This window comes from Jaculus jaculus, chromosome 8 (assembly GCF_020740685.1).
Source record: "Jaculus jaculus isolate mJacJac1 chromosome 8, mJacJac1.mat.Y.cur, whole genome shotgun sequence".
Taxonomy (NCBI): domain Eukaryota; kingdom Metazoa; phylum Chordata; class Mammalia; order Rodentia; family Dipodidae; genus Jaculus; species Jaculus jaculus.
The window spans coordinates 130,751,965-130,777,424 of NC_059109.1; the positions used below are offsets into that span (position 1 = coordinate 130,751,965).

At 48.2% G+C, this 25,460-nt stretch overlaps 1 protein-coding gene across 2 annotated transcripts in view; it reads right to left on the reverse strand.

The window, feature by feature from the left end:
* The window catches only part of Atp9a (ATPase phospholipid transporting 9A (putative)), a 142,347-nt gene that overhangs the window by 101,943 nt on the left and 14,944 nt on the right, over positions 1-25,460 (reverse strand). For both annotated transcript variants that reach the window (XM_045156068.1, XM_045156067.1), the window contains exons 2-3: positions 7,313-7,457; positions 4,477-4,590 (exon numbers count right to left, since the gene is read on the reverse strand). In XM_045156068.1, coding sequence (XP_045012003.1) covers positions 4,477-4,515 — 39 coding nt within the window. In that variant the 5' untranslated portion in view covers positions 4,516-4,590; positions 7,313-7,457. The remainder of the gene's footprint in view (positions 1-4,476; positions 4,591-7,312; positions 7,458-25,460) is intronic.

Consider the following 25,460-nt stretch of genomic DNA (forward strand, 5'->3'; position numbering starts at 1 on the left):
ACAAAGATATACAAATATAGCCAAAAATAAACTGTCCAACTGTCATTTTAGGGGTTAACATCCACAGAAATTTCTTTTTATTTCATTTTATTTGTTTGAGAGAGAGGGAGGGAGAGAATGGGCATGCCAGAGCCTCCAGCCACTATAAATGAACTCCAGACACATGCACCACCTTGTGCATCTGGCTTACTTGGGTCCTAGGGACTCAAACCTGGGTCCTTTGACTTCGCAGGCAAGCACCTTAACCACTGGGCTATCTCCCCAGCCCCATCCACAGGAATTTAAGAAGAGTTTTGATGGGAGGGAGGCCTAGGCAACCTGAGCTTATAAAAAGATCACTGGCAGTGATGGCCTCGACAAGCGACTTTGAAGGCACTAACCCTTTGTACAACAGTGTATCAAAAACAGACTAGCTGGGCGTGGTAGTTCATGTCTTTAATCCCAGGAGGCAGAGGTAGAAGGATAGGAGGATCATCATGAGTTCAAAGCCAACCTAAGACTACATAGTGAATTCCAGGTCAGCCTGGGCTAGAGTGAAACCCTACCTTGAAAAAAAAAAAAGACTGACTGGACTGTGGTTGTGGCTCAGTGGGTAAGGTGCTTGCCTGGCAGACATGAGGATGAGGTCCTGGGTTCAACTCCTCATACCACATGAAACAGGCATGGTGGTGCATATCTATAACCATAACACACAGGTGGAAGCAGGAAGATCAGGAGTTTGAGGTCATCCTCAACTACATGGTAAATTCAAGGCCAACCTGGGTTACATGAGACTATACCACACACACAAACACACACAAATACAGCCGGGCGTGGTGGCGCACGCCTTTAATCCCAGCACTCGGGAGGCAGAGGTGGGAGGATCGCCGTGAATAAGGCCACCCTGAGACTGTGTAGTGAATTCCAGGTCAGCCTGAGCTAGAGTGAGACCCCACCTCGAAAACCCCCAAAAAAAACTCTGTCATAGTGGGTGTGGCAGTCAGTATACACCTGGGATCAGAGCTCATCTGGAGGCTGAGGCAGGAGGATCACTCCAGTCTTTGGGGTCTAAGGCAGCTTGGACCAGCAGTGCTGAGGCTGATGAGGACTCCACTGCTCTAGGACAGGAGCTAAGCTCTGTTCAAAGCGGTCACGTTACTGTCAGTGTGCATATTAGGCTTTCATTAAGTGCCCCTTTTAAAATTATCTATCTTATTTATTTATTTATGAGAGAAAGAAAGAGGCAGACAGACAGAGAGAGAGAGAATGGGTGTGCCAGGGCCAGGGCCTCTAGCCACTACAAACAAACTCCAGACGCATGCACCACCTTGTCTGGCTTACGCGTGTACTGAGCAACCGAACCCAGGTCCTTAGGCTGTGCAGGCAAGTGCTTTAATCGCTGTGTCATCTCTCCAGCCCAAGTGTTCCTTTTTCTTTTTTAATTTTCACAATTTTTATTAACGTTTTCCATAATTATAAAAAATATCCCATGGTAATACCTCCCCCCACACACACTTTCCCCTTTGAAATTCCATTCTTCATCATATTACCTACCCCAAGTGTTCCTTTTATTAGCCATTTTATTTTATGTTATGTTATGTTACTTATTTATTTATTTTGGTTTTTCGAGGTAGGGTTTCGCTCTAGCCCAGGCTAAATAACCAGCTTAATAAATGCCTTACGTATATTGTGTGTCTATTTTTAATAGATAATAGCTGGTCTGAATTTAGAGAAGTATGCAATGAATAGCTGTGGAATTAAACAACTCAGATACACTTGAAGACTTTCGCGAACCAGAAGTTTCTAATGCGAATCTTGTCACTCCTGGTTGACTCTGAACCTGGGATGGAGCAACCACCACCACAGAGGCTCCACTCTCTCCACCCAGCTGCCTCTGGCTTCTCAGCTCGCAAGGTTCCGTAGCCTCACATGCTTAGAATCCGGTGCAGCCACGTCTACTACCCAAGGAAGGGAGCTCAGATGCAGCCAAGCTGGGCCTGGAGGTGGAGCCTGTCACCCCAGCTGCTCAAGACAGCAAGTCAAAGCCAGCTCGAGATGCAGAATGATGCTACGAGACACTTTCTCGAGCTCTTGGTGTTCTGCCCCACTGACAAGGACTCAGCACTCAGAAACTTCTTCAGCATCTGAAGTGTCTCCAAGGCTTGTTCGGAAGAAACAACTGCCCTCTTCCGAGCACAGCATGTGTGACAACTTGGCAGACTCAGAGCTGGCCGCCCACCCGCCGAACCCACCGATCCTCAGCAACGCACTCTACCTGTTTGACAAGTATGCCTGTACCCATTCCTGACCAATTCTCCCCCACGACACATATACATGCATGTGCATACTATATTTATTTCTATTTCTTTAGAAAAGAGTTTGGCCAGACATAGTGGTGCACGTCTTTAATCCCAGTAATAGGAGGCAGAGGTAGGAGGATCACTGTGAGTTCAAGACCACCCTGGGACTACAAGGTGAATTCCAGGTCAACCCGGCCTAGAGTGAGACCCTACCTTGAAAAAAAAAAAAAGGCCTGGAGAGATGGCTTAGTGGATAAGCGCTTGCCTTTGTAGCCTAAGGACCCCAGTTCGAGGCTCAATATCCCAGGACCCACGTTAGCCAGATGCACAAGGGGGCGCACGTGACTGGAGTTCATCTACAGTGGCTGGAGGCCCTTATGCGCCCATTCTCTCTCTACTCTCTCTCTATCTGCCTCTTTCTCACTGTCACTCTCAACATAAATAAAAATAAACAAACTAAAAACAAATCAAAACAAAAGCCGGGCATGGTAGTTCACACCTTTAATCCCAGCACTCGGGTGGCAGAAGTAGGAGGATCATGGTGAGTTCGAGGCCACCCTGAGACTACATAGTGATTTCCAGGTCAGCCAGAGCTAGAATGATTCCCTACCTTGAAGAAAAAACAATTTAATTTTGCAACTTTCTTTGAAAGAAAAAGTCTGATGGTGTATGATGTGCATGCATGTTCCCATGTGTGGAGTGCATGTGTGTGTGGATCCCCAAGCACATGTGTGTGAGGCCAAATGTTGACATCAGGTGTTTTCACTTTACTGACACAGGGTCTCTCACCTGAACCCTGAGCTCACCAATTTGGCCAGTCTAGCTAGCCAGCTTGCCCCTCTCTTCCCCCTGAGTGCTGGGATTACAGACAGCCTGCCATGCCCACCTGGCACTCATGTGGGTGCTGGGGATTTGAACCCAGTCCTTCCGGGTACATAACAAGTGCTTTACCCACTGAGCCACCTCACTGGCCCCTGAAGGAACATTTTAACAAGATCTATGAGAATCCAAGCACCCACCCTTGGGTCCCACCCGATGAGAAATAAAAAGCAATCGTGCGCCACAGCTTCTCTTCTGGAGAAAACAAGACACTGGTTCCAACCTCTCCACACCTCAGTCAGCCTGGTTTCGTTTAGCTCCTCGTATGCTCTAGGACTTTTGCCTTGTTGCCCTCTGGAACACCCCAACCCATCACCCTTTTCTCCTACCACCTGCTCATGGGACCTTTCTTGGCCACTGTGGCTCAGGACACCCCTCTGTCTCCACCCTCCACCCTGCCAGCAATGCTCTTGAGCCTGGACGGCCCATCACTGCAATGTTCTTCAAACTTCAGTTCCACAAGAGCAGAAATGTATTCCATTAGAATTCATTCATTTATTCATTTGATGCAGGGTCTCACGTAGTCCCAGCTAGCCTCAAACACATTATATATAGCCAAGAATGACCTTGCACTTCTGATCCTCCTGCCTCTGCCTCCTTGGCTGCTAGGATTACAAGCAGACACCACCACACTTGGTTCACGTGGGGCTGGGTGTTGGGCCCAGGGCCCTGGACTCCCTAGTCAAGCACTCTATCCACTGACCTACATCCCTGGCCCACAAGGGCAGGAAGCTTTGTTTGTTCTCAGCATCGTTGCCCCCCCCCCACCTCAGTACCCAGCCCAGTAACTGGCACACATAACAATTTGCAAAGGGCAGGAAGAAAGAAAAGGGGGAAGGGAGGGCAGGAAGGGTGGGTCCTGGTACACTTCATATACACAAAAGCAGAGTGTTATCCCCCCCCCCCGGGCCGCACGCTGAAACACCGTCTGCGTGATGGAAGTGCGGCCTCCGGAACACTTCAGGTGACACAGTCCCTGAGAACAAAGCGTCTGTCTTGACCATCTGCGCTGTGCCCTGAGTCCAGAACCCTGTGCCACCTGCAGTAAGCACGCAGCAAGTCATTTGTTGAAATAATGAATGACGCCAGCTGAGAACTGAATGAATGAACACATGGGCTTGGCGGCGCTTTGATCCTGGGGGGCTGCCTGGGCCTGGAGCTTCTTCGAGGTGAAAATCCCGGGGACACCCGATATGTTGGCCTGAGGACATCCTGGCTCATGAAGGCCGCTGTCCACATCCAGACCCCCGGGGAAGGGAAAGCGTTTTCTGTGTGCAGACCTCTGAGGCTACCGGAGCAACAGTGGCCAGCAACTCACCAGGGGAACCCAGTACGTGTAGAGGGCGCCGAGCCGCATGTCAGGAACAAACTGGGAGCCGGCCAGCAGCAGGAAGTAGAGGTTGAAGAAATACTTGAACTGGTTGAACAGCACCTGCAGTGAGAGAGGAGGGGCAGTGAGGGTCGGCGTGGGAAAACGCCCCGCGTGGGAAAACCGCCCCGCGTGAGAACCGTGCGGCTCGCGCGACCGTCGCACAAGGCTCAGCCGCCCCGTCAGTGATCCGGAAACACACACGAGGGTGATCACATCAGCAGGAGTAACAGTGGTGCACACGGAAACAACAGGCCAAGGGCTGCGGTCGTTACTGGGCAGGCAAGCAACCGGAGAGGGACACGCTAGCATGTCAACGATGTCGAGGATAACTTGCTTCTTACGTGGCCCGGTGTGGGCAACCCAAAATGTTACTTAGGAGCGGGTTTTAGTGAGCCGTGCACAGCTGCAAGGTGGAAGACAAAAGCTGTGTCCGTGGTAGTTTCGTTTGTATGTACACACGAGTACATGGGCGTGCGGGCATGTCACAGGGAAATGCCGGGTGCCAAGCTTACTAGCTCTCTGCCTTCTTTCTGAAGAGGGGTCTCACTCTAGCCCAGGCTGACCTGGAACTCATTGTGTAGTCTCAGGGCGGCCTTGAACTCACAGCGGTCCTCCTACCTCTGCCTCCCAACTGCTGGGATTAAAGGCTGCCCTTGATATTCTTTAAAAATATTTTATTTTTATTTATTTATTTGTGAGAGAGAAAGATACAGAAATAGGCAGGAAGAGACAGAGAGAGAGAGAGAGAATGGGCACGCCAGGGCCTCCAGCCACTGCAAACAAACTCCAAATGCATGCACCCCTTGCGCATCTGGCTTACCTGGGTCCTTTAGCTTTGCAGGCAAACACCCCAGCCACTAAGCCATCTCTCCAGCCCCTGCCCTTGATATTTTCTTAAATTAAATTATTTGCATGTGTTTGTGTTTATACAAGTATACCAGGGTGTTTTACTGCTGCAAACGTACACCAGACACTTGCATCACTGTTTGCATCTGGCTTACACGGGTGGCTTGAGACTTGAACCTGGACCAGCAGGCTTTAACCACCGAGCCATCTTCCCAGCCACCCATGACAGAATTCTCACACGATAAAAGAAAGCTTTAGGATCTGATCCTGGGTTCTAGCCCAGTTCCTACTGCCCCCATGAGCCCTGGGAATGAGGAGGATACCACATGGCTGGTTTGCGCCAATGAGCGATGAGAAGAAGATTCCAGGTCTATGAGGCAAAGGCAGGCAGAGGGGCATCGCCATTACACCTCTTGCCCCATCATGAACTCCGGTGTCACGTGTTTCAGATAGCATCACTGCTTGCGGGCGGGGGGGGGGGGGGGGGGGGGCGGACTGTCCTCCAGACTTCCTGTGAGGGAAAATACACCTTTCCTTAAGATAATGGAGACTTGGGAGCCAAGGATGCACCTCAGGGGAAGAGTGCGTGACGGGCAGGCACAAGGCTCTGCGTTCTACCCCTTAGCATCTCTGCCTCACAGAAAAGAGGTGATGGGGCATTGTGCTGTGTTTTACAGCAGCTAGCACTGAATACAGTCAAAGGCACTCCTTTCTTTTTTTCTTGTGGGGCAGAATCTCACTCCGGCCCAGGCTGACCTAGCACTCCCAACATTCCTCCTACCTTAACCTCCCGAGTGCTAGGATTAAAGGCATGCACCACCACCTTCACGTGTCAAAATCATTTCTAAAAAAACAGTCTCACTGAAGTTGGTTGTGGTGGCATATGTCCCAAAAGTCTGGTGGCAGAGATAGGAGCATAGCCATGAGTTCAAGGCCAGCCTGGGCTACAGAGTGAGTTCTAGGTCAACCTGGGCTAGAGTAAGACCCTACTTCAAATGTGTGTGTGTGTGTGTGTGTGTAAGTAAAGTGACTGGTGTGTGTTCAGAGGCTATGCTGAATAAAAAGTAATAAACATGTAATTAGCATGTGTAATGGAGGAAGGTTTTCTGAACACATGTCCATGGGTTTTTGTAAAGTCATCTGACAGCATTAGGACTCTAGAGAAATTAATTAGCAAAACTGTTAATGGTGGGCTGGAGAGATGGCTTAACAGTTAAAGGTGTTTGCCTACAAAGCCAAAGGACCCAGGTTCAATTCCCCAGGACTCACGAAAGCCAGATAGATGCACAAGATGAAGCACGTGTTGGGAACTTATAAGGATCAGCTGGAGGCCTCATGTGCCCATTCTCTAGCTTCCTCTTTCTCCCTCCCTCTCTCTCTCAAATAAATGAATAAAAATAAAATATTTCTTAATACGTTAATGTAAAGTCACACTCTATATGGTAGGATTCATTTTTCTCTTTAGATTTTGATTTTCTAATTCTCACGCTCTGAGTATGTGTTTCATGATGATAAGGCCAAGAGAAACTGATAATTGCCTTTTATGATGTATGAACTTTATCTCATGAGCATACTGGTCACATTCCCCTCGGATTGCACTCTGCTGTTACCTCTCCACCATCCACACACTGACTCTCTCTCCCTCTCAACACTTTCGTTATGATGCTCAGTCCCCCCAAACACCGTTTCCACTCTTAAGCCCAATGTACCAAACGAACAAGAAATTATTCTGGTAGGTAGAACGGCACGGCGCTGGGGGAGGAGGCGGTCCGCTCCAGGTCTCAAGTCAGGGGAGACAAATGATCATGGGCTAAAGTGACCAGGTTAAGACAAAAGGTAACAAAATCTACCAAGGGGGACCTCCGTCGGCTAAGACCAGTATGACTGCATACATTTAAGGGAGAGGAGGGAGCTGAGGGACCCAGCACATACATACCCCTGGCAGAAAGGTGAAGAAATTGTACTTCTGATTGTTGATGACATTTCGAGGATACCGCTGGTCCCTCTTCTCGGGGTGACCCAACCAGACAGTACGGGGCCTGGGCTCCCCTCCACCACAGCATCTCAGCCACTCACAGCACCTGCGGAAAGACATGCCCACAGCATCAGGGCCACGCCCACACCATCTCGATCATGCCTACACAGCTAGAGCAATCGGGCATCTGCCCAAGCAAGGCACTCACATGAGGCCACACCAATGCCATCAAGGCCACGCCCACATCTGCCAACTGTCTTCACAATGCCAGGTTAGGAGCGCAGCCAAGAAGGGGGTGTCACATTCAAGTGAGATGGAAAGACAGAGAAGTGCCTAAGAAACAGTACTCCCACCAAAAAATATTTCGTCCCACACCCAAATTATTTCAAAGAGCAGCATTGGGAACTGGAGAGATGGCCCAGCAGTTAAGGCGCTTAGCTGTAAAGCCTAACCACCCAGGTTCGATTCCCCAGTACCCATGTAAGCCAGATACACAGGATGACGCATGCATTTGGAGTTTGTTTGGCTAGAGGCCCTGGGGCACCCATTCTCTCTCTCTCTCTCTGTCTATATCTCTCTGCTTGCAAGTAAATAATTTTTTAAAGCAGCTTTATAAACTGGGTGTGATGGTACATCCTTTTAAGCCCAGCACTTAAGAGGCAGAGGTAGGAGGATCACCATGAGTTCGTTGGAGGCCACCCTGAGACTACAGAGTGAATTTCAGGTAGCTTGGACTGGTGAGACCCTACTTTGGGGGGAAAAAAAATTAAGCAACATTCACTTAAAAATAAAAAGACTGGATAGCAGGGCGTGGTGGCACACGCCTTTAATCCCAGTACTCAGGAGGCAGAGGTAGGAGGATCGATGTGAGCTCAAGGCCACCCTGAGACTACACAGTGAATTCCAGGTCAGCCTGGGCTAAAGCAAGACCCTACCTTGAAAAAATAAAAATAAAAAGTAAAAAGATTGGAACCTGAGGAAATGGCTCAGTGGTTAAAGGTACTTGCTTGCAAAGCCTGCCAGCCTGTGTTCAACCCACGTTCAAATCCCCAGTACCCATGTAAAGCCAGATGCACAAAGTGGTGCATTCATCTGGAGTACATCTGCACTGGTGAGAAGCCCTGGCGCACCCATTCTCTCTCTCTCTCTTTTTGCAAATAAATAAAAACACCTAAAAAAAAAAAAAAAAAAAAAAAAAAAAAAAGCCCAGGCATAGTGGCGCACACCTTTAATCCCAGCACTCAGGAGGCAGAGTTAGAAGGATTGCTGTGAGTTCGAGCCCACCCTGAGACTACATGGTGAATTCCAGGTCAGCCTGGACCAGGGTGAGACCCTAACTTGAAAAAAAAAAAAAGAAAAGAAAAGAAAAGAAAAAGAAAAAAAATGATTGGGGGATCAAGATACGGCTTAGTGGTTAAGGTGCTTGCCTGCTAAGCCTAAGGATCCAGGTTCAACTCCCCAGAACCCACGTAAGCCAGAAACACGAGGTGACACATGCGCACGAGGTGGTGCATGCATCTGGAATTCAACTACAGTGGGTAGAGGCCTGGGCATGCCAATTCTCCCTCTCCCTCCCTCCCCCCCCCCTGCCCGCTTTCTCTTGGGGAAAAAAAAAAGATTGGGCTAAGGAGATAGCTCAGCAGATAAAGAGTGCTGCTGCAAACATGAGCACCTGAGAGGGCCTGTGACTGCTCAAGTTCAATTCCCCAGGACCCACCTAAAACAGCAGGGTGTGGCCACACATGTCTGTAACCCAGACCTATGGAGAACGGAGACCAGAGACTCTCTGGGGCTCACCAAAACCCATTCATTCCATACCTGCAAGAGCACCAACACACACACGTGCACACAGCCACACCCACACACCACACACACAACCACACCCACACACCACCAAACACACCACAGATGCAAACTCATAAAGATAAAAATCAAAAAGTTAGCCAGGCATGGCGGCGCAAGCCTTTAATCCCAGCACTCAGGAGGAGGGAGGTCGCCTTGAGTTCGAGGCTAGTCTGGGACTACAGAGTGAATTCCAGGTTAGCCTGGGCTAGAGTGAGACCCTACCTCGAAAAACCAATAAGATAAAATACAAGGGTTAAATATAAAAAGTAAATATACGCCAGGCACGGTGGCGCACGCCTTTAATCCCAGCACTCAGGAGGCAGGGGTAGGAGGATCACTGTGAGTTCAAGGCCACCCTGAGACTACATAGTGAATTCCAGGTCAATCTGGGCTAGAGTGAGACTCTACCTCGAAAAAGAACCAAAAGAGTAAATAAATAGAAAGTAGATGTATTTCAGTAAGCCTTTTTTTTTTTTTTCAGATGAGAGGGGAGTCCAGCACAAAGCAGCCAAGGTGGCCAGCGTGTCTGTACGTCCCACCTTGACCCGCGTGGGTCTTCTCTCACAGTGGAGGCTTCACCGTGATCGTTACATAAAGGCAGAGGAGACCTTCTCTCCACCCCCAGCTCTCCTTTTAAGAAAACACTGAAGGCGAAGCCGGAGAGGCAATGACATCTCACAGCCCGGAAGAACCTGGAGTTCGGCCAGCACGCCAGCTGTGGGCACACTGACCCCAAGTGCCACGCTAGCCCAGTTCTCCCCAGAGGGCGGGTCAACAGCACCAACGCACCAGCGCCCAGCAGCAGGTCACCTCACAACAAGGCAAGGTGGCACCTGGACGCCGCGCCACGGGCAAACGCTCCAGGAGAGCTCGTGCACACGGCGCCTGGAGACGCATAAGCCCCTGCCCCCGACCACCACCCACCACCACCGCTGCGACGAAGTTGCCCCCGGGCTGAACTGCTCGCTGCACTGCCCCAGCCGGGAGGGAGAAGATCCCGGACTGCCAGCACCCTGGGGTGTCACCAACTGACCTGGAAACAACCAGACATAGCAGCTATAACTCACATCATTGTTCATCCTCTGTGGACCCTCCTTCTCTTCCTCCTGCAGATCCGACCTGGGAGGGACTCTGAGGTCCAAAGCTATCGCTGAGCAGGCCAGTAAACTGCCTGCTCAGCCGCTCAAAATCTCCAAGATGAAAGACAATGCCCTCTCTCTCTCTCCCTTAAAAATAGCATCTTCATTCCAGTAAAGGGATGCTGGGCGGAGCGTGTTCCAAGACAGACAGGTGTCATAGCCAGGAACTCACTCCTGCTGGCCACTCTCTTAAGTTGTTCAAAGGACAGATACACGCACGCACGCGCACATGAGCGCGCCTACAGGAGGCCAAGTTCTCCCCGCTCCCACATGCAGGAAAAACTGTCACACTAGCCAAGTGTGAATGCTGAGACAGTGTGACATGAGTTCAAGAAGCAAGGAAAAGCCGGGCGTGGTGGTGCACGCCTTTAATCCCAGCACTCGGGAGGCAGAGGTAGGAGGAGCGCCGTGAGTTCGAGGCCACCTTGAGACTCCATAGTGAATCCCAGGTCAGCCTGAGCTAGAGTGAGACCCTACTTCAAAAAACCAAAAAAAAAAAAAAAAAAAAAAAAAAGAAGCAGAAGGAAGGAGATGGAGGAAGGAAAGGAAAGTAGAAATGGTTCGTCTGACAGACAGCAGATGTGCAGAACCCTTCCCAAGGGTTAGGACCAACTTCTCTGACAACCAGCATATCTCTCCCCACCTTACAATGATCCTATAGCAATACATGTAATGTGGGACTTGGGGAGATGCCTCAACTGTTAAGCTCACTTGCTTACAAAGCCTGCCAGCCCAGGTTCAATTTCTAAGCCATGCATGTAAGTTGAACACACACACACACACACACACACACACACACACAATGGTGCAAGTATCTGCTGTTTTTGCAGTGGCAAGAGACTCTGGTCTGTCCATGTGCAAATAAGCAAATTTAAATAGATTCATATACATACATACATAAATGAACATGAATTCAGAGAGTCACATCCACTGTCTGTACAAGATTTTTCTGTATTTTGGAAAAAGATTCCATGCATCAAGCAATCACATGGGGAGGGGATATGATGGAGAATGGAATTTCAAAGGGTAATATGGGGGGAGGGAGCACATTACCATGGGATGTTTTTTATAATCATAGAAAATGTTAATAAAAATTGAGAAAAAAAAGAAAAAAGAAATCAAAAAATAAGAATAAATACAAATGGCCAGTTAAAAGCAATCACAGTAGCCTATTCATCACTGACCGACAGAAGCATTCGCAGACACAATGGGGAAGGCGGACCAGGAATGTTCACTAACTACAGCACCCACAGCACTTTCATTTTGTTTTTTTTTTTTAAGTTTTTTTCCAGGTAGGGTCTCGCTCGCCCAGGTTGACCTGGAATTCACTATACAGTCTCAGAGCGGCCTCGAACTCACAGCGATTCTCCCTTTGCCTCTCCAGTGCTGGGATTAAAGGCGTGTGCCACCACGCCCAGAATACTCATTGTGCTTTTGAGATGCCAGAAACAAGCCTGACCTCTCTTCAAAGGGAGACAAGTCAACTAAACCAGGGATCGTCCACCAAGTGGAGCTCCCCAGAAGCCTTGAAAGAATGAGACAGGACAGGGCTCCGTAGTCAAGACATGCTAGCTGGAAGAGCAATGGACTAAAAGGTATATGTGGGGGCTGGAGAGTTTGCTCAGTGATTAAGACACTGCCTGCAAAGCCTAAGGATCCAGGTTCAATTCCCCTGGACCCACATAAAGCCAGAGGCACAAGGTGGTGCATGCATCTGGAGTTGTTTGCAGTGGCCAGAGGCCCTGGTACGCCCATATTCATTCCCCCCCCAAATAAATAAATGATATTTTTAAAGGGCGTATGCGAGCCAGACATGGTGGCACATACCTTTAATCCCAGTGCTCTGTCAGAGGTAAGAAGGTCACCATGAGCCTGAGGCCACCCTGAGACTACAAAGTGAATTCCAAGCCAGCCTGGCCAGAGTGAGATCCTGCTTCGAAAGCCAAAAAATATGTATATATTATAATTTTTTTTTTAAAAAAGGAATATGCAGAGTGGTTCCTTGCACAAAATCAAGCACAGAGACTGGGGAGACGGTTTGGAGAGTAAGATCACTTGTTATGCACCCCCACAGGAAGCCTGTGGCCCCAGTTGTGAGGGGCTCTAGGTTTGGTGAAAGACTGAGTCTCAAGAAAAAAAAAAAAGCTGAAGAGCTACAGAGAACAGCTGCCATTCTCCTCTGGCCTCCAAACACAAGTGTGTGCGTGCGCACGCACACACACACACACACAGCAAGAGGATACACCTGCAAACACGCGCATGCACAGGAAATCTCCATTTGGGAAACAGGAAGTAGAAGGACCTTACCCTGGATGTTCATTAATAACATTTGCATTTTTTAATAAATATGCTATTTATTTATTTGCAAGCACAGAGAAACAGAAAGAATAGGTGTGCTGAGGCCTCTAGCCACTGCAAACGACTTCTAGATGTCTGCACCACCTTGTGAATCTGGCTCTAAGGGGGTACTGGGGATTCAAACTTGAGTCATTAGGTTTTGCAGGCAAATGCCTTAACCACTGCACCATTTTTTCAGCCCAACATCTGCTTTTTGGGTTTTTTTTTGGGGGGGGGTTCAAGATAGGGTCTTGTTCTAGCCCAGGCTGACCTGGAATCACTACATATTCTCAGGGTGGCCTTGAACTCATGGCAATTCTCCTACCTCTGCTTCCCAAGTGCTGGGATTAAAGACGTGCACCACCACGCCCGGCTAAAGATTTGTTTGGTGGTTTTTTGTTTTTTTTTTTTTTTTTTTGGTTTTTCAAGGTAGGGTCTCACTCTGGTCGAAACTGACCTGGAATTAACTCTGTAGTCTCAGGGTGGCCTCGAACTCATGGCGATCCTCCTACCTCTGCCTCCCGAGTGCTGGGATTAAAGGTGTGCGCCACCACGCCCAGCTAAACATCTGTATTTTTTACATTGCATGGGTATTGCCTATCAGACTAAATATGCTCTTCAGTTAAGTTCACTATGGCAAGGAAGGGCCCATTGATGAAGTGCCCATCTACTAACACAAAGTGCTATTCTAGCCCAGCCTGGTGCCACACACCTGTAATCACACCACAGAAGAAAGCGACAGAGCATCACAAATGAAAGATCAAATTGGGCAATATGGACTGGAGAGATGGCTTCACGGTTAAGGTGCTTGCCTGCAAAGCCAAAGGACCCAGGTTCGATTCCCCAAGACCTATGTAAGCCAGATACACAAGGTAGTACAAGTGTCTGGAGTTCCTGTGCAGTGGCTAGAGGCCCTGGCGTGCCCATTCTCTCTTTGCCTGCTTCTCTCTCTGTCTGTCGCTCTCAAATAAATAAATATAATAAAAGTATTTTTAAAAGGAAAAATTAAAATCAAAGTTCTATTCCAAACACTGACACAAGAGCCTGCTTTCTCCGACACAGCGTCACTGCCACAGGGCTACGCCTTTGGCACAGGGTCTGGGGGCTCGGCGGGCTGAGCAGGCGTAATTAGCTCTCTTCATCAGCGTGCTTTTCACCGCGCTCATTTGCTTTCGACCTGCACTGGATAAGAGCTACACAATTTCACTGTAGGTTGATTTGCCTTCTGGGTAAACAGTATTTACTAAACACTCTGTAGTAACAAGGCAAGTAACCGTAGCTTCCTTCTGTCGTTATGACTCATTCACCAAATATCCCGAAGGCTCGCGCTACCCAAAATGCTCAGCAAGGCACTGGGCACCGGGCACTGGGCACTGGGGAGCGAACAAGACAGCCAAGGTCTCCCTCTGGCGCAGTTCACTGTCTACTGGAGGGAAAGCCAGGAACAACCCAAGCTGGGCATGGTGGCGTACACTTGGAGTCCCAGCACACAGGAGGCTGAGGCAGAAGCATCTTGAGTCTGAGGCCAGCCTGGGCTAAATAATGACTCTGAGGCTAGCTTACGTTACATAATGAGACTGAGTCTCAAAAAACTTCACCGTGCCCAGTGTACTGGCACACCTCTCTAGTCTCAGCACTTGGGAGGCAGAGGTTGAAGGATTACTGTGAATTCAAGGTCAGCCTGAGATAACACAGTGAGTTTCAGTTCAGCATGGGCTAGAACGCAACCATGCCTCGAAAAAGAGAGAGAGAGAGAAGTTAAAAAAAAAAAAAAAAAAAAAAACTGCCCAAAAGAAAAAAGGTCCAGGGCTAGAGAGAGATAGCTGAGCAGTTAAGGCACTGCTTGTCTACAAAGCTTAAGGACCCCATGACCCAAGTAAGCCAGACGCACAAGGTGGCGCACGTTTCTGGAGTTTATTTGCAGTGGCAGGAAGCCCTGGCATGCCCATTCTGTATCTGCCTCTTTCTGTTAAGTAAATGAATTAAATATTTTTTAAAAAAAAAGAAAGAGAGAGAGAGAGAGGGCTGGAGACGTGACTTGGCAGTTAAGGCACATGCTTGCAAAGCCTAACGACCTAGGTTCAATTGTACAGGCTCCACACAAAATAAATCTTTAAATCTTTAAAAAGATATATAAATAAATAAATAAAAATAAAGAGAGAGAGAAAAGAGGGCTAGAGAGATGGCTGAGCAGTTAAGGCACTTGCCTACAAAGCCTAAGGACCCATGTTCGACTCTCCAGATCCCATGTAAGCCAGACGCACAAAGGCGAGGCAAGCACAAGGTTGTACATGAAGTTTGATTGCAGTGGCTGAGGCCCTGGTGTGCCAATTCTCTCCCTCCCCCACCTCCTCTAAATTAAAATAAATTTAAATCTCAGTACTCAGGAGGCAGAGGTAGGAGGATCACAGTGAGTTCGAGGCCACCCTGAGATTACAGAGTGAATTTCAGGTCAGCCTGGGCTAGAGTAAAACACTACGTTGAAAAACCAAAAACCAAAAAATAAAATAAAATAAAATAGCCCATGAAAACAAAGCTAAAGGCAAGACGGGAAGTCAGGAAGGAGCATACACATGGCCACGCCACATGCACACATGGCCACTCCACATGCACACATGACCACACCACATGCACACATGGGCACGCCACATCCACACATGACCACACCACATACACACATGACCACACCACATGCACACATGATCACACCACATGCACACAGTACACAGAGATACACACAAGCAAGACCAAAATAATAATCTTGAACATTTTTTGCTTGGGTTTTCTTTTTCTTTATATTTGTGTGTGTGTGTGTGTGTGTGTGTGTGTGTGTGCACATGCGCTTGGGAGCAGCCAACTCTACTACTGCAAGTGAGTATCTGTCCAGCTCTTTACGTGGGAGGCTGGAGAACTAAACCTGGGCTAACAGGTTTTACAAGCAGCTGCCTTTAACCACTAGGCCACCTCCCCAGCTCCACGGGGGATTTTCTTACAGTTTGATTCTCAAATCCTCCTCTGCTGACCAGCCATGCCCTGGTCTCAAGCACCAGGTGGACAAGCAAAGAGAAGAAAACCGTGGGGGGACAGGCCTGGGGCGATGCTTCCAGAAGGCAAGTGTGTAACAGAAGCTGCGCTCCCAGCTCCCGGCTCCCAGCAACCCCACGGTCAACAGACACTCCGAAACGTTTGCTTAGGCTTGGGGCTGCAGCTCAGCAGTAGCATGGGCGAGGCCCTGGGCTCCATCCCAAGCAGGACAAGCAAAAAGGAACAAAACAAACAAAGAAAAGCAAATCTGGTCTCTTCCCAAAAAGGAAGTCGCCCTGGGCTCCCCCTGGAATTTCAGGACTGTTCTCTCTAGACAGGGACTGGCAAAATCCAAACCTTCATGGGCACTGCGCCGCTGCATAAAATAACTAACACGAGAGGTTCTGGGACTGGGCACACCCAGGTCCTGCCAGGCTATGTACCTACTCACAGCTGGCACTTTCAAAAAATTATCAATGTGTATGTGTGTGTGTGTGTGTGTGTGTGTGTGTGTGTGTGTGTATGTGTGCCTCCTGTGACTGCAAATGAAAACCAAATGCATGTGCCACTTTGTGTTGGGATTTACATGGGTGCTAGGAAATCAAACCCAGGGTGACAGGCTTGGAAAACAAGTACCTTTAACCACTGAGCCATCTCACAAACCAGGCCATGTGATTCTTAAAGACAAAGATGAGCTGGGGGTGTTACTGGCACACTCCTTTAATATTACCCAGCACTCAGAAGGCTGAGGTAGGAGGATTCGAGAGGCCAGCCTGAGACTACAGAGTGAGTTATTGGGCTACAGCATGACCCTACATTTAGAAAAAGAAAAAGAAAAAGAAAAAGAAAAAGAAAAAGAAAAAGAAAAAGAAAAAGAAAAAGAAAAGAGGGGAGGGGAGGGGAGGGGAGGGGAGGGGAGGGGAGGGGAGGGGAGGGGAGGGGAGGGGAGGGGAGGGGAGGGGAGGGGAGGGGAGGGGAGGGGAGGGGAGAGGAGGGGAGAGGAGAGGAGAGGAGAGGAGAGGAGAGGAGAGGAGAGGAGAGGAGAGGAGAGGAGAGGAGAGGAGAGGAGAGGAGAGGAGAGGAGAGGAGAGGAGAGGAGAGGAGAGGAAAGAAAAGAAGAGGAAAAGAAAAGAAAAGAAAATGCCAGCTGGACGTGGTGTCTCACACCTAAATCTCAGCACTCAAGAAGCTGACCCAGGAGGATCGCCCAAAGTTCAAAGCCTGCCTGGGTTAAACAGTGCGTTCCAGGTCAGCCTGGGCTAGAGTGAGAACCTGCCTCAACCTCTTTCTTCACATCCACCATCTCCAAAAAAATATGAAAGAAAATACTGGGAATGATGACGCATGCCTTTAATCCCAGCACACAGGAGGCAGAGGTAGGAGGATCATCGTGAGTTCAAGGCCACCTTGAGAAGCACATAGTGAATTCCAGGTCAGCCTGGGCGAGACCCTACCTCAAAAAACAGAAATAAATAAAGAAGAAAAAAATAAAGGTGGGGAGGGAGGCGGGAAGGAGAAAGGGAGGGAAGGAGAGAAATGCCAAAACTGGAACAGAAATCCGTGGATGGAGGAAAGACTCTTGGAGACCAAAGAAATAAAACCAGGCACTGCAGGGCATGCTCAGTATGCATCAGCCCTGAGGTGCCTCCCTCCCCATGAATATCCCCAGTCCTCCCTCTCTTGTGCATGAGAAAACATGGGAAGGGACAGAGCCAGACTGACCAAGGGCCACCAATTTTCACCACAGTTTGACCATGTCACCCCACTGTAGAATGAGGGAACCCTTTGAGCTGCCAGACAGAAAGCCAAAGGACAGAGGCCAAGCAAGGTCTCGTCAGGCAGGCTGGAGAGATGGTTTAGCCTTGCCTGCCAAGGACCAAGGTTCGATTCCCCAGGACTCACATAAGCCAGATACACAAGGTGGTGCATGCATATGGAGTTCGAATCTGCAGAGGTTAGAGGGCCTGGCATAGCTATTCTCTCCCTCTATCTGCCTGTCTATCTATCTGCCTCTCTCTCTCAAGTAAATCAAAAAAAAAAAAAAAAAAAACCCAAAAATTAAGATTTCATCAGGTGTCCCCATTGACACTGCCCTGTCCCCTCTCTTCTCTCCCAGCCTTGCCATGTGGCCAGCATAACCTCTGAACCCCCATGGCCCATGCTTCAGCATCTATGAGCTGCCCACAGTAGCTCTTTCCTGTTCAAAACCAGGAGTAGGCACGTATCATGGCTCCTACCTGTCATGCCGGCACTCAGGTTGATCGGTCCAGGGGAGACTACAGACACCTGGTCTTACACCACCGTCACCCACACCCCCTCCAACAGCTAGACCCACTGAGCAGGAGCACCACACCCATCTTCCAGACAGGGGAACTCACTTGCTCAGAGCCATACAGCCATTAAGTGGAAGAGCCTGAACATGAACCGCAATAGTCTGGCTTCTATCCACACAAGCGATCAGAGCAGCCAGCCGCCTCCACTGGGAACCTCCTCCTTCCCCGGCTCCCCTGGAGCCACAGCTATGGCCGCCTCTCATCTCAGGTGGGGCCTTGGCACAAAGGAGCCTCAGGAAGCCACACGAAGCCAGGCACGGTGGTGCACACTTGTAATCCTAGCATTTAGGAGGACAAGGCTAAAGCTGGAGGAACAGGAGTTTGAGATTAGCCTGGGCTACATGAGACCCTGTCTTAGAAAACAGCCGAGCATGGTGACACACGCCTTGAGTTCAAGGCCACCCTAAGACTACACAGTGAATTCCAGGTCAGCCTGGGCTACAGTGAGACCTACCTCAAAAAACTAAAAGAAGAAAGAGAGAGAGAGAGAGAAAGGAAAGAAGGAAGGAAGGAAGGAAGGAAAGAAGGAAGGAAGGAAGGAAGGAAGGAAGGAAGGAAGGAAGGGAGGGGGAGGGAGCGAGGGAGGGAGGGAGGGAGGGAAGAAAGAGAGAAAGAAAGAAGGAAAAGAAAAAAACAAAGCAAAAAGTGGCCCAAAGCCGAGCGAGATGGTACACACCTTTACTCCCAACACTCAGGAGGCAGAGGTAGTAGGATTGCTGTGAGTTCAAGGCCATCCATAGTGAATTCCAGGTCAGCCTGGGCTAGAGGGAGACCCTACCTGGAAAAACCAAAAATAAAAATAAAATAAAATGAAGTGGCTCAAGTGTCTTATAATATTCAGTTCCTGTGAGGCAAGGGGCCCTGGCATGCCCATAAACACAAACATGTGTAAATAAAAAAATAAAACCTCTATCTCGCTCTGCTTGCAGATAAATTAATAAAAATTATTTTTTGTTTATTTTTATTTACTTATTTGAAAGCAACAGACAGCGAGAAAGAGAGACACAGAGAAAATGGGCGCGCCACAGCCTCCAGCCACTGCAAATGAACTCCAGACGCGTGCGCCCCCTTGTGCATCTGGCTAACGTGTGACCTGGGGAACCGAGTCTCGAACCAGGGTCCTTAGGCTTCACAGGCAAGCACTTAACCGCCAAGCCATCTCTGCAGCCCTAAAAATTATTTTAAGAAAGAAAGAAACCTGGGAGACTGGAAGGCAGTGACCTGAGGGCTGTATGAGCTTGGCCTGACTCTGTGATCCCTGCAAACCTCGTTTTCCTGGGAAATGGAGTAACATCAGTGATCAGAGCACATGACAAGACGACCCATTCGTACACCTAGGAGGGTCGCTGGCCCCTAAGGCTCCAGCAAAGGTCCCCCAGAATCTTCCAAGAACACGGCACCTGTCTCTACGCAGGAGCTCCTGCAGCAGGAAGTGGCCTCCACGGCCAATGCTGAGTCCTCGGTGCTAAAACTGTCAGAGACAAGTTTGTTGCGTGGTAAATATTTACAGACTTCGTGAATGGATGAGTCACAGGACATACTTTTAGTCTGCACACTATAAATTCCCGGTAACGTTGGGGTGACCGTGAGAAGGCTGGAAGTCTGAACGCCCTTTCAATTGCTGGCAGCGTCGCGAGGCCACAGCTGGGATCTTCAAGCACTGCCTTTCTCTGGAACGGTGTCATAAACTACTGAGTGGCTCCTGGCTGGGCCAGCTCATCCAGCCAGTGAGACGGTGACGCCTCCTACCTGGGCCTCCCTGACTCTCCCCTTGTTTGCTTTGGAGTGACTGCGGTGAAGGCCAGAATTCACCGTGAAAACACTAGTCAACTTGTGAACATCTGGGGCGCTGGTTCACTGAACTAGAAACATGATGGAGCCTTTTTCCCATAGTGCTAGGAACAGACCTGGAGCCTTGTTCATGCTAAACACAGATCTGCACCCACAGCCTCTGAAGTGCCATTTTATATAAAATGTCATCTGGGGACTGGAGAGATGGTTCACCAGTTAAAAGCACTTGTTGCACAAACATGGGTTGCTGAGTTCGATCCCCAGGACTTGAGTGTTCATCTTGGGTCTCTAGCCACTTGGCTGAAGGAGGTGTCGCTGGGGCCAGATCCTGGAGCCCAGTCCTAAGGTATAAGAGCGGAGTCTGAGCTCGGGGGTTGGGGAGGGAGTGCCCACTGCTGGCAGCTTTTGATTTGTATGGGCTATTTGGTTGTTTCTCTGCTTGGATATATGGAAACAGCTCCTTCTGCCACCGATGGAACTCACTCGGATCTATAAGCCTGAAATCAATCCCTCCTCCCCTAAACTGCACCTGGTTTGGATGTTCATCCCAGCAACATGGAGCTGTCTACTACAACATACTTCTATCACAGCACACGAACCGCCCACATGGGGGAAGAAGAAGACAGTATCAGGCTGGCTCTGCCCGCCCCCACCGAAAAAAAAAAAAAGAAAACTTTTTTTCATCTTAATTCTTACTTTAATGGCTTTACTTCCAAATACAGTGACATTCAGAGTCCTGGGGGTTAGGGGACAGAACACAGTCCTCAAATGTTCTCTGCTAATAGTTCAAAGCTTCCCTGGAACCAAGCATGGAGGCACAGGCCTGTAACTGCTCCTATTCAGGAGGCTGAGGCAGGAGGAGCACAAGTTCAAGGACAGGCTGGGCTACAAAGTGAGTTCCAGGAGCTGGAGAGATGGCTCAGCAGTTAGACGCTTGCTTGCAAAGCCTTCCAGTGCAGGTTCAATTCCCCAGCACTCAGGTAAAGCCACACGCACAAAGTGGCATATTTGAATAGTTTATTTGCAGTGGGAAGAGAACATAGTATGCCCAATCTCTCTTTATCCCTTTATTTCTCTCTCAAATAAATAAATATTTTTAAAAAAAAAAGTGAGTTCCAAACCAGCCTAGGAAAATTAGGGAGATCTTGTTTAAAAATAAAAAGGGCAGATGTACAAGGTAGCACACACATCTGGAATTCATTTACAGTAGCTGGAGGCCCTGGCGTATACCATTCTCTCCCCCTCCATCTCTCTCAAATAAATAAATAAAGGTAGCCAGGTATGGTGGAGCACACCTTTAATCCCAGCACTCGGGAGGCAGAGGTAGGAGGATCACTGTGAGTTTGAGGCCACCTCGGGACTCCATAGTGAATTCCAGGTCATCCTGGACTAGAGTGAGACCCTACCTCAAAGAAAAAAAAAAAAGGTCTCAGTGAGGAAGCTGAGGGCAGTACATGCTACTTGCTCAGCCAGCTCTTTCCTTCTATTTTTTTTTTCTTTTTTTTTTTGGTTTTTCAAGGCAGGGTTCAAAAACTAACTAAATAAAAAGGGCTGGGGAGCTGATTCAGTGGTTAAAGTGCTTACCTGCAAAGCCTAATAACCCAAGTTTGATTCCCCAGTACCCACCTAAAGCCAGATGCACAAAGTGGCACATACATCTGGAGTTCATTTGCAGCAGCTAGAGGCCCTGGTTTTCCCATTCTTTCTGTCTGTCTGATTCTGTTTTCAAATAAATGAATGAATGAATGAATATTTTAAATATTTTATTTATTCGTTTATTTATTTGACAGAAAGAGAAAGAGTCAGATAGAATGGGTACACCACAGCTTCCAACCATTGCAAACAAAATTCCAGGCAGAGGTAGGAGGATCAAGACTACATAGTGAATTCCAGGCCAGCCTAGGCTACAGCTAGACACTACCTCGAGAAACAAAATATAAAAAGAATCCCCAGGGGCCGGAGATATGGCTCAATAGTTAAAGGCACTTGTTTGCAAAGCCTGATGACCTGGGTTTGATTTCCCACATAAAGCCAGATGCACAAAGTGGTACATGCACCTGGCATTCATTTACAGTGCCAGGAGGCTCTGGCATGACCATACACACACGCATTCTCCTCCCCCCCCATCTCTTTCTCTCTCTCTCTCTCCTTCCCTCCCACTTTTTCTCCTTCTCAAAACAAAAAAAAAAAAAAATTTTTTTTTAAAGACTTCCCAGCCTAGCGGGACTAGAGAAAGGGTTCACTGGGCAAAGCCCTTGCCACGAAGCCTGAGGGCCTGAGTCCAGCTCCCCAGAACCCACACGTGGCAGCGCGTCGATAATCCCAGTGGTCATGAGCCAGCTTGCTTGCCTACGGTGGCAAATAAGAGGCCCTGTCTCCAAGAAAGTGGAAGCTGAAGAGTGACCCTTGATGTCGTCCCCTGACCTCTACACGCATACTGTGGTACAGGCACACACACAAACACACACACACACACACACACACAAAATTATATATATATTGGGCTGGAGGGATGGCTTAGCGGTTAAGGTGTTTGCCTACAAAGCCAAAGGACCCAGGTTCAATTCCCCAGGACCCACGTTAGCCAGATGCACGGCAGGGGAGGGAGGGGACACACGCATCTGGAGTTTGTTTGCAGTGGCTGGAGGCCCTGGCACACCCATTCTCTCTCTCTCTCCATCTTTCTCTGTCAAATAAATAATAAATAAATAAAAATAACATATATATACATATATACATGTATATATGTATATATATATATAAATATATATATATGTATGTGTGTGTGTGTGTATATATATATATATTTTTTTTTTTTTTTTTTTTTTAAAGTTTACCCAGCTAAAATAGTGAAGTAATCACTGTTTAAAAACAATGTTTTTCAGAGCTGGGCGTGATGGTGCATGCCTTTAATCCTAGCACTTGGGAGGCAGAGGTAGGAGGATCGCCTTGAGTTCGAGGCTACCCTGAGACTACATAGTGAATTCCAGATCAGCCTGGAGCAGTGTGAGTCCCTACCTTGAAAAAAAAAAAATATTTTTTCATCAGGTGTCACGGTGCATGCCTATAATCCCAGCACTCAAGATTATAAACAGGAATGAAGCCTCGTCTGGGTTCATGAAACTAAAAAAAAAAAAAAATCATACTCTTCCTGGCTCACTGGCAGAGCCCAGTTGTTTCCGTGTGTGAGCACAAGCAGGTGACCCTCTCTCTGCTGGCAGTGGTTACACAGAGCCATCTCAGCCCAGGCCACTGTCCCTGGAACACCATCCACAACTTGAAACATCGAGAAGTCTTCCAAGTGGTCCTTCAGCTGACGCCTTGTTTGTTTGTTTTTTTAAATACTTTTTGTTCATTTTTTATTTATTTATTTGAGAGCGACAGACACAGAGAGAAAGACAGATAGAGGGAGAGAGAGAGAATGGGCGCGCCAGGGCTTCCAGCCTCTGCAAACGAACTCCAGACGCGTGCGCCCCCTTGTGCATCTGGCTAACGTGGGACCTGGGGAACCGAGCCTTGAACTGGGGTCCTTAGGCTTCACAGGCAAGCGCTTAACCGCTAAGCCATCTCTCCAGCCCTGACGCCTTGTTTTGACATCAGTGTACTGGAAAGGAAACTGCTAGACTGCTACAAGGGGAAATCAAGTGTGGCCGGGCACAGAGGAACCAGAAAATAACCGCTGCCCTTTAAACACCGGGCGGTGGGTGAGCTCTGACAATGTCTCCTTCCACCAGTCTCTACGCACCTAACAACCCTGCCAACTCATACAAATTAAAGAACAGAGACACTAGTTAATAACATGAGCAGCATTCTGTAAAAGTTTACCACTGGTCTTTATTCTTTGGACAGGATCTCACAGCCCTACCTGGCTAGGAACGTATGTAGCCAAGGCTGGCCTTGAACCCCTGGTCCTCCTGCCTCTGCCTCCCAAGGGCTAAAATTGCAGGCAGGCATGCACATCCAGCTACTTGTAGCCCTTTTCTTTCTTTTTTTTTTTTTCTTTCATTTATTTATTTATGAGAGAAAGAGAGGCAATGGGCATGGCAGGGCCTCTTGCCATTGCAAAAGAACTCTAGGCAGGCGTGGTGGCGCACAGGCCTTTAATCCCAGCATTTAGGAGGCAGAGGTAGGAGGGTTGCTGTGAGTTCAAGGCCACCCTGAGACTACAACAGTGAATTCCATGTCAGTCTGGCCTAGAGTGAGACCCTACCTCAAAAAAGCAAAAACAAAATTAAAAAATAGAACTCTAGACACATGTGTTACTTTGTGCATCTGGCATTACGTGGGTACTGGGGAATCAAACTCAAGTCGTTAGACTTTACGGGCAAGCGCCTTTAGCTGCTGAGCCATCTCCTCAGCCCTTGTTCTGGAGTCTTTTTCTTTCAAAATTACACCAAGTCCAGATATAACTCATTGGTTCAGTGCCTGCTTAGCATGCACAGGCCGTGAGTTCAACCCCCAGCAGTGAGAACAGCACAACCCAGGTGTGGCAGCACACACCTGTAATCCAGCATGCGGGAGGTGGGAGAAGGATTATGAATTCGCCTGGGCTATATAAGTGAGGTTCACACACCCCTTTTATTCCCCGCATTGTTAGGGACAGAATCCCAGGCCTTGAGCATACTATGGAGACTGTTTCAAAACCAAACAAGCACTGGCTGGGAGGAGTATGGTTAGTAGAATATTTGTTTAGCATGTATTAAAGCCCCCCAATTTCGATCCCAGCACCCCACATACCAGGTATGGTGGCACACATCTGTAATCCCAACACTTAGAGGCAAGAGGATCAGGAATTCAATGTCCACCGGGCGAGGTGGCGCACGCCTTTAATCCCAGCCAGCACTTGGGAGGCAGAGGTAGGAGGATCACAGTAAATTCAAGGCCACCCTGAGAATACATAATTAATTCCAGGTCAGCCTGGGCCAGAGTGAGACCCTACCTCGAAAAAACAAAAGCAAAACAAAACAAAAAAGAGTTCAAAGTCATCCTTGGCTACATATCAAGATGGAGGCCAGCCTGGGCAACACGAGGTCCCGCTCACAAAAAAGAAGGGAATAACACCAACCCCACTGAGGAAGATCTCTCAGCGAAATGGGGACAGGGAGGAGGAGAACAATGGTACCAACACATGATGTATCCATAAAAGGTATGTTCTTACTGACCGTATTTGTGGAATACAAAACCAATTATTATTTTTTTTTAAAAAAAAAAAGGTATGTTCTTAATAAAAAAGAACAAGAAGAAAACCAGGCGTGGATGGCCCACGAACCACTGTTAGTACTCTGAAGAGCATGCAACCATGTTACATTTTTAATTCTTTTTCCTTTCTTTCTTTCCTTTTCTCTTTCTTTTTTCCTTTCTTTCTTTTCCCAAAGCCTTTGTTTAATGAAGCCTCAGAAACTGAGAGGGAGGTGCATTCCTGATGGGGCCTAATCTCTATTGTGTTTTACTGAAATTCTATGTCGGCTGCAGAAATGCTGAATGCCTGCTGATGAACTGTAATTTCTTGAAGTAGGACACATTAAAGCATAGTATATTTCAAAAATAAATAAATAAATGTGAACATGACAGCAGACTTAAGAAGGATAAAGTAGGGGAGGGGAGGGAAATACCATAGTTTGTTGTCTGTACGTATGGAAG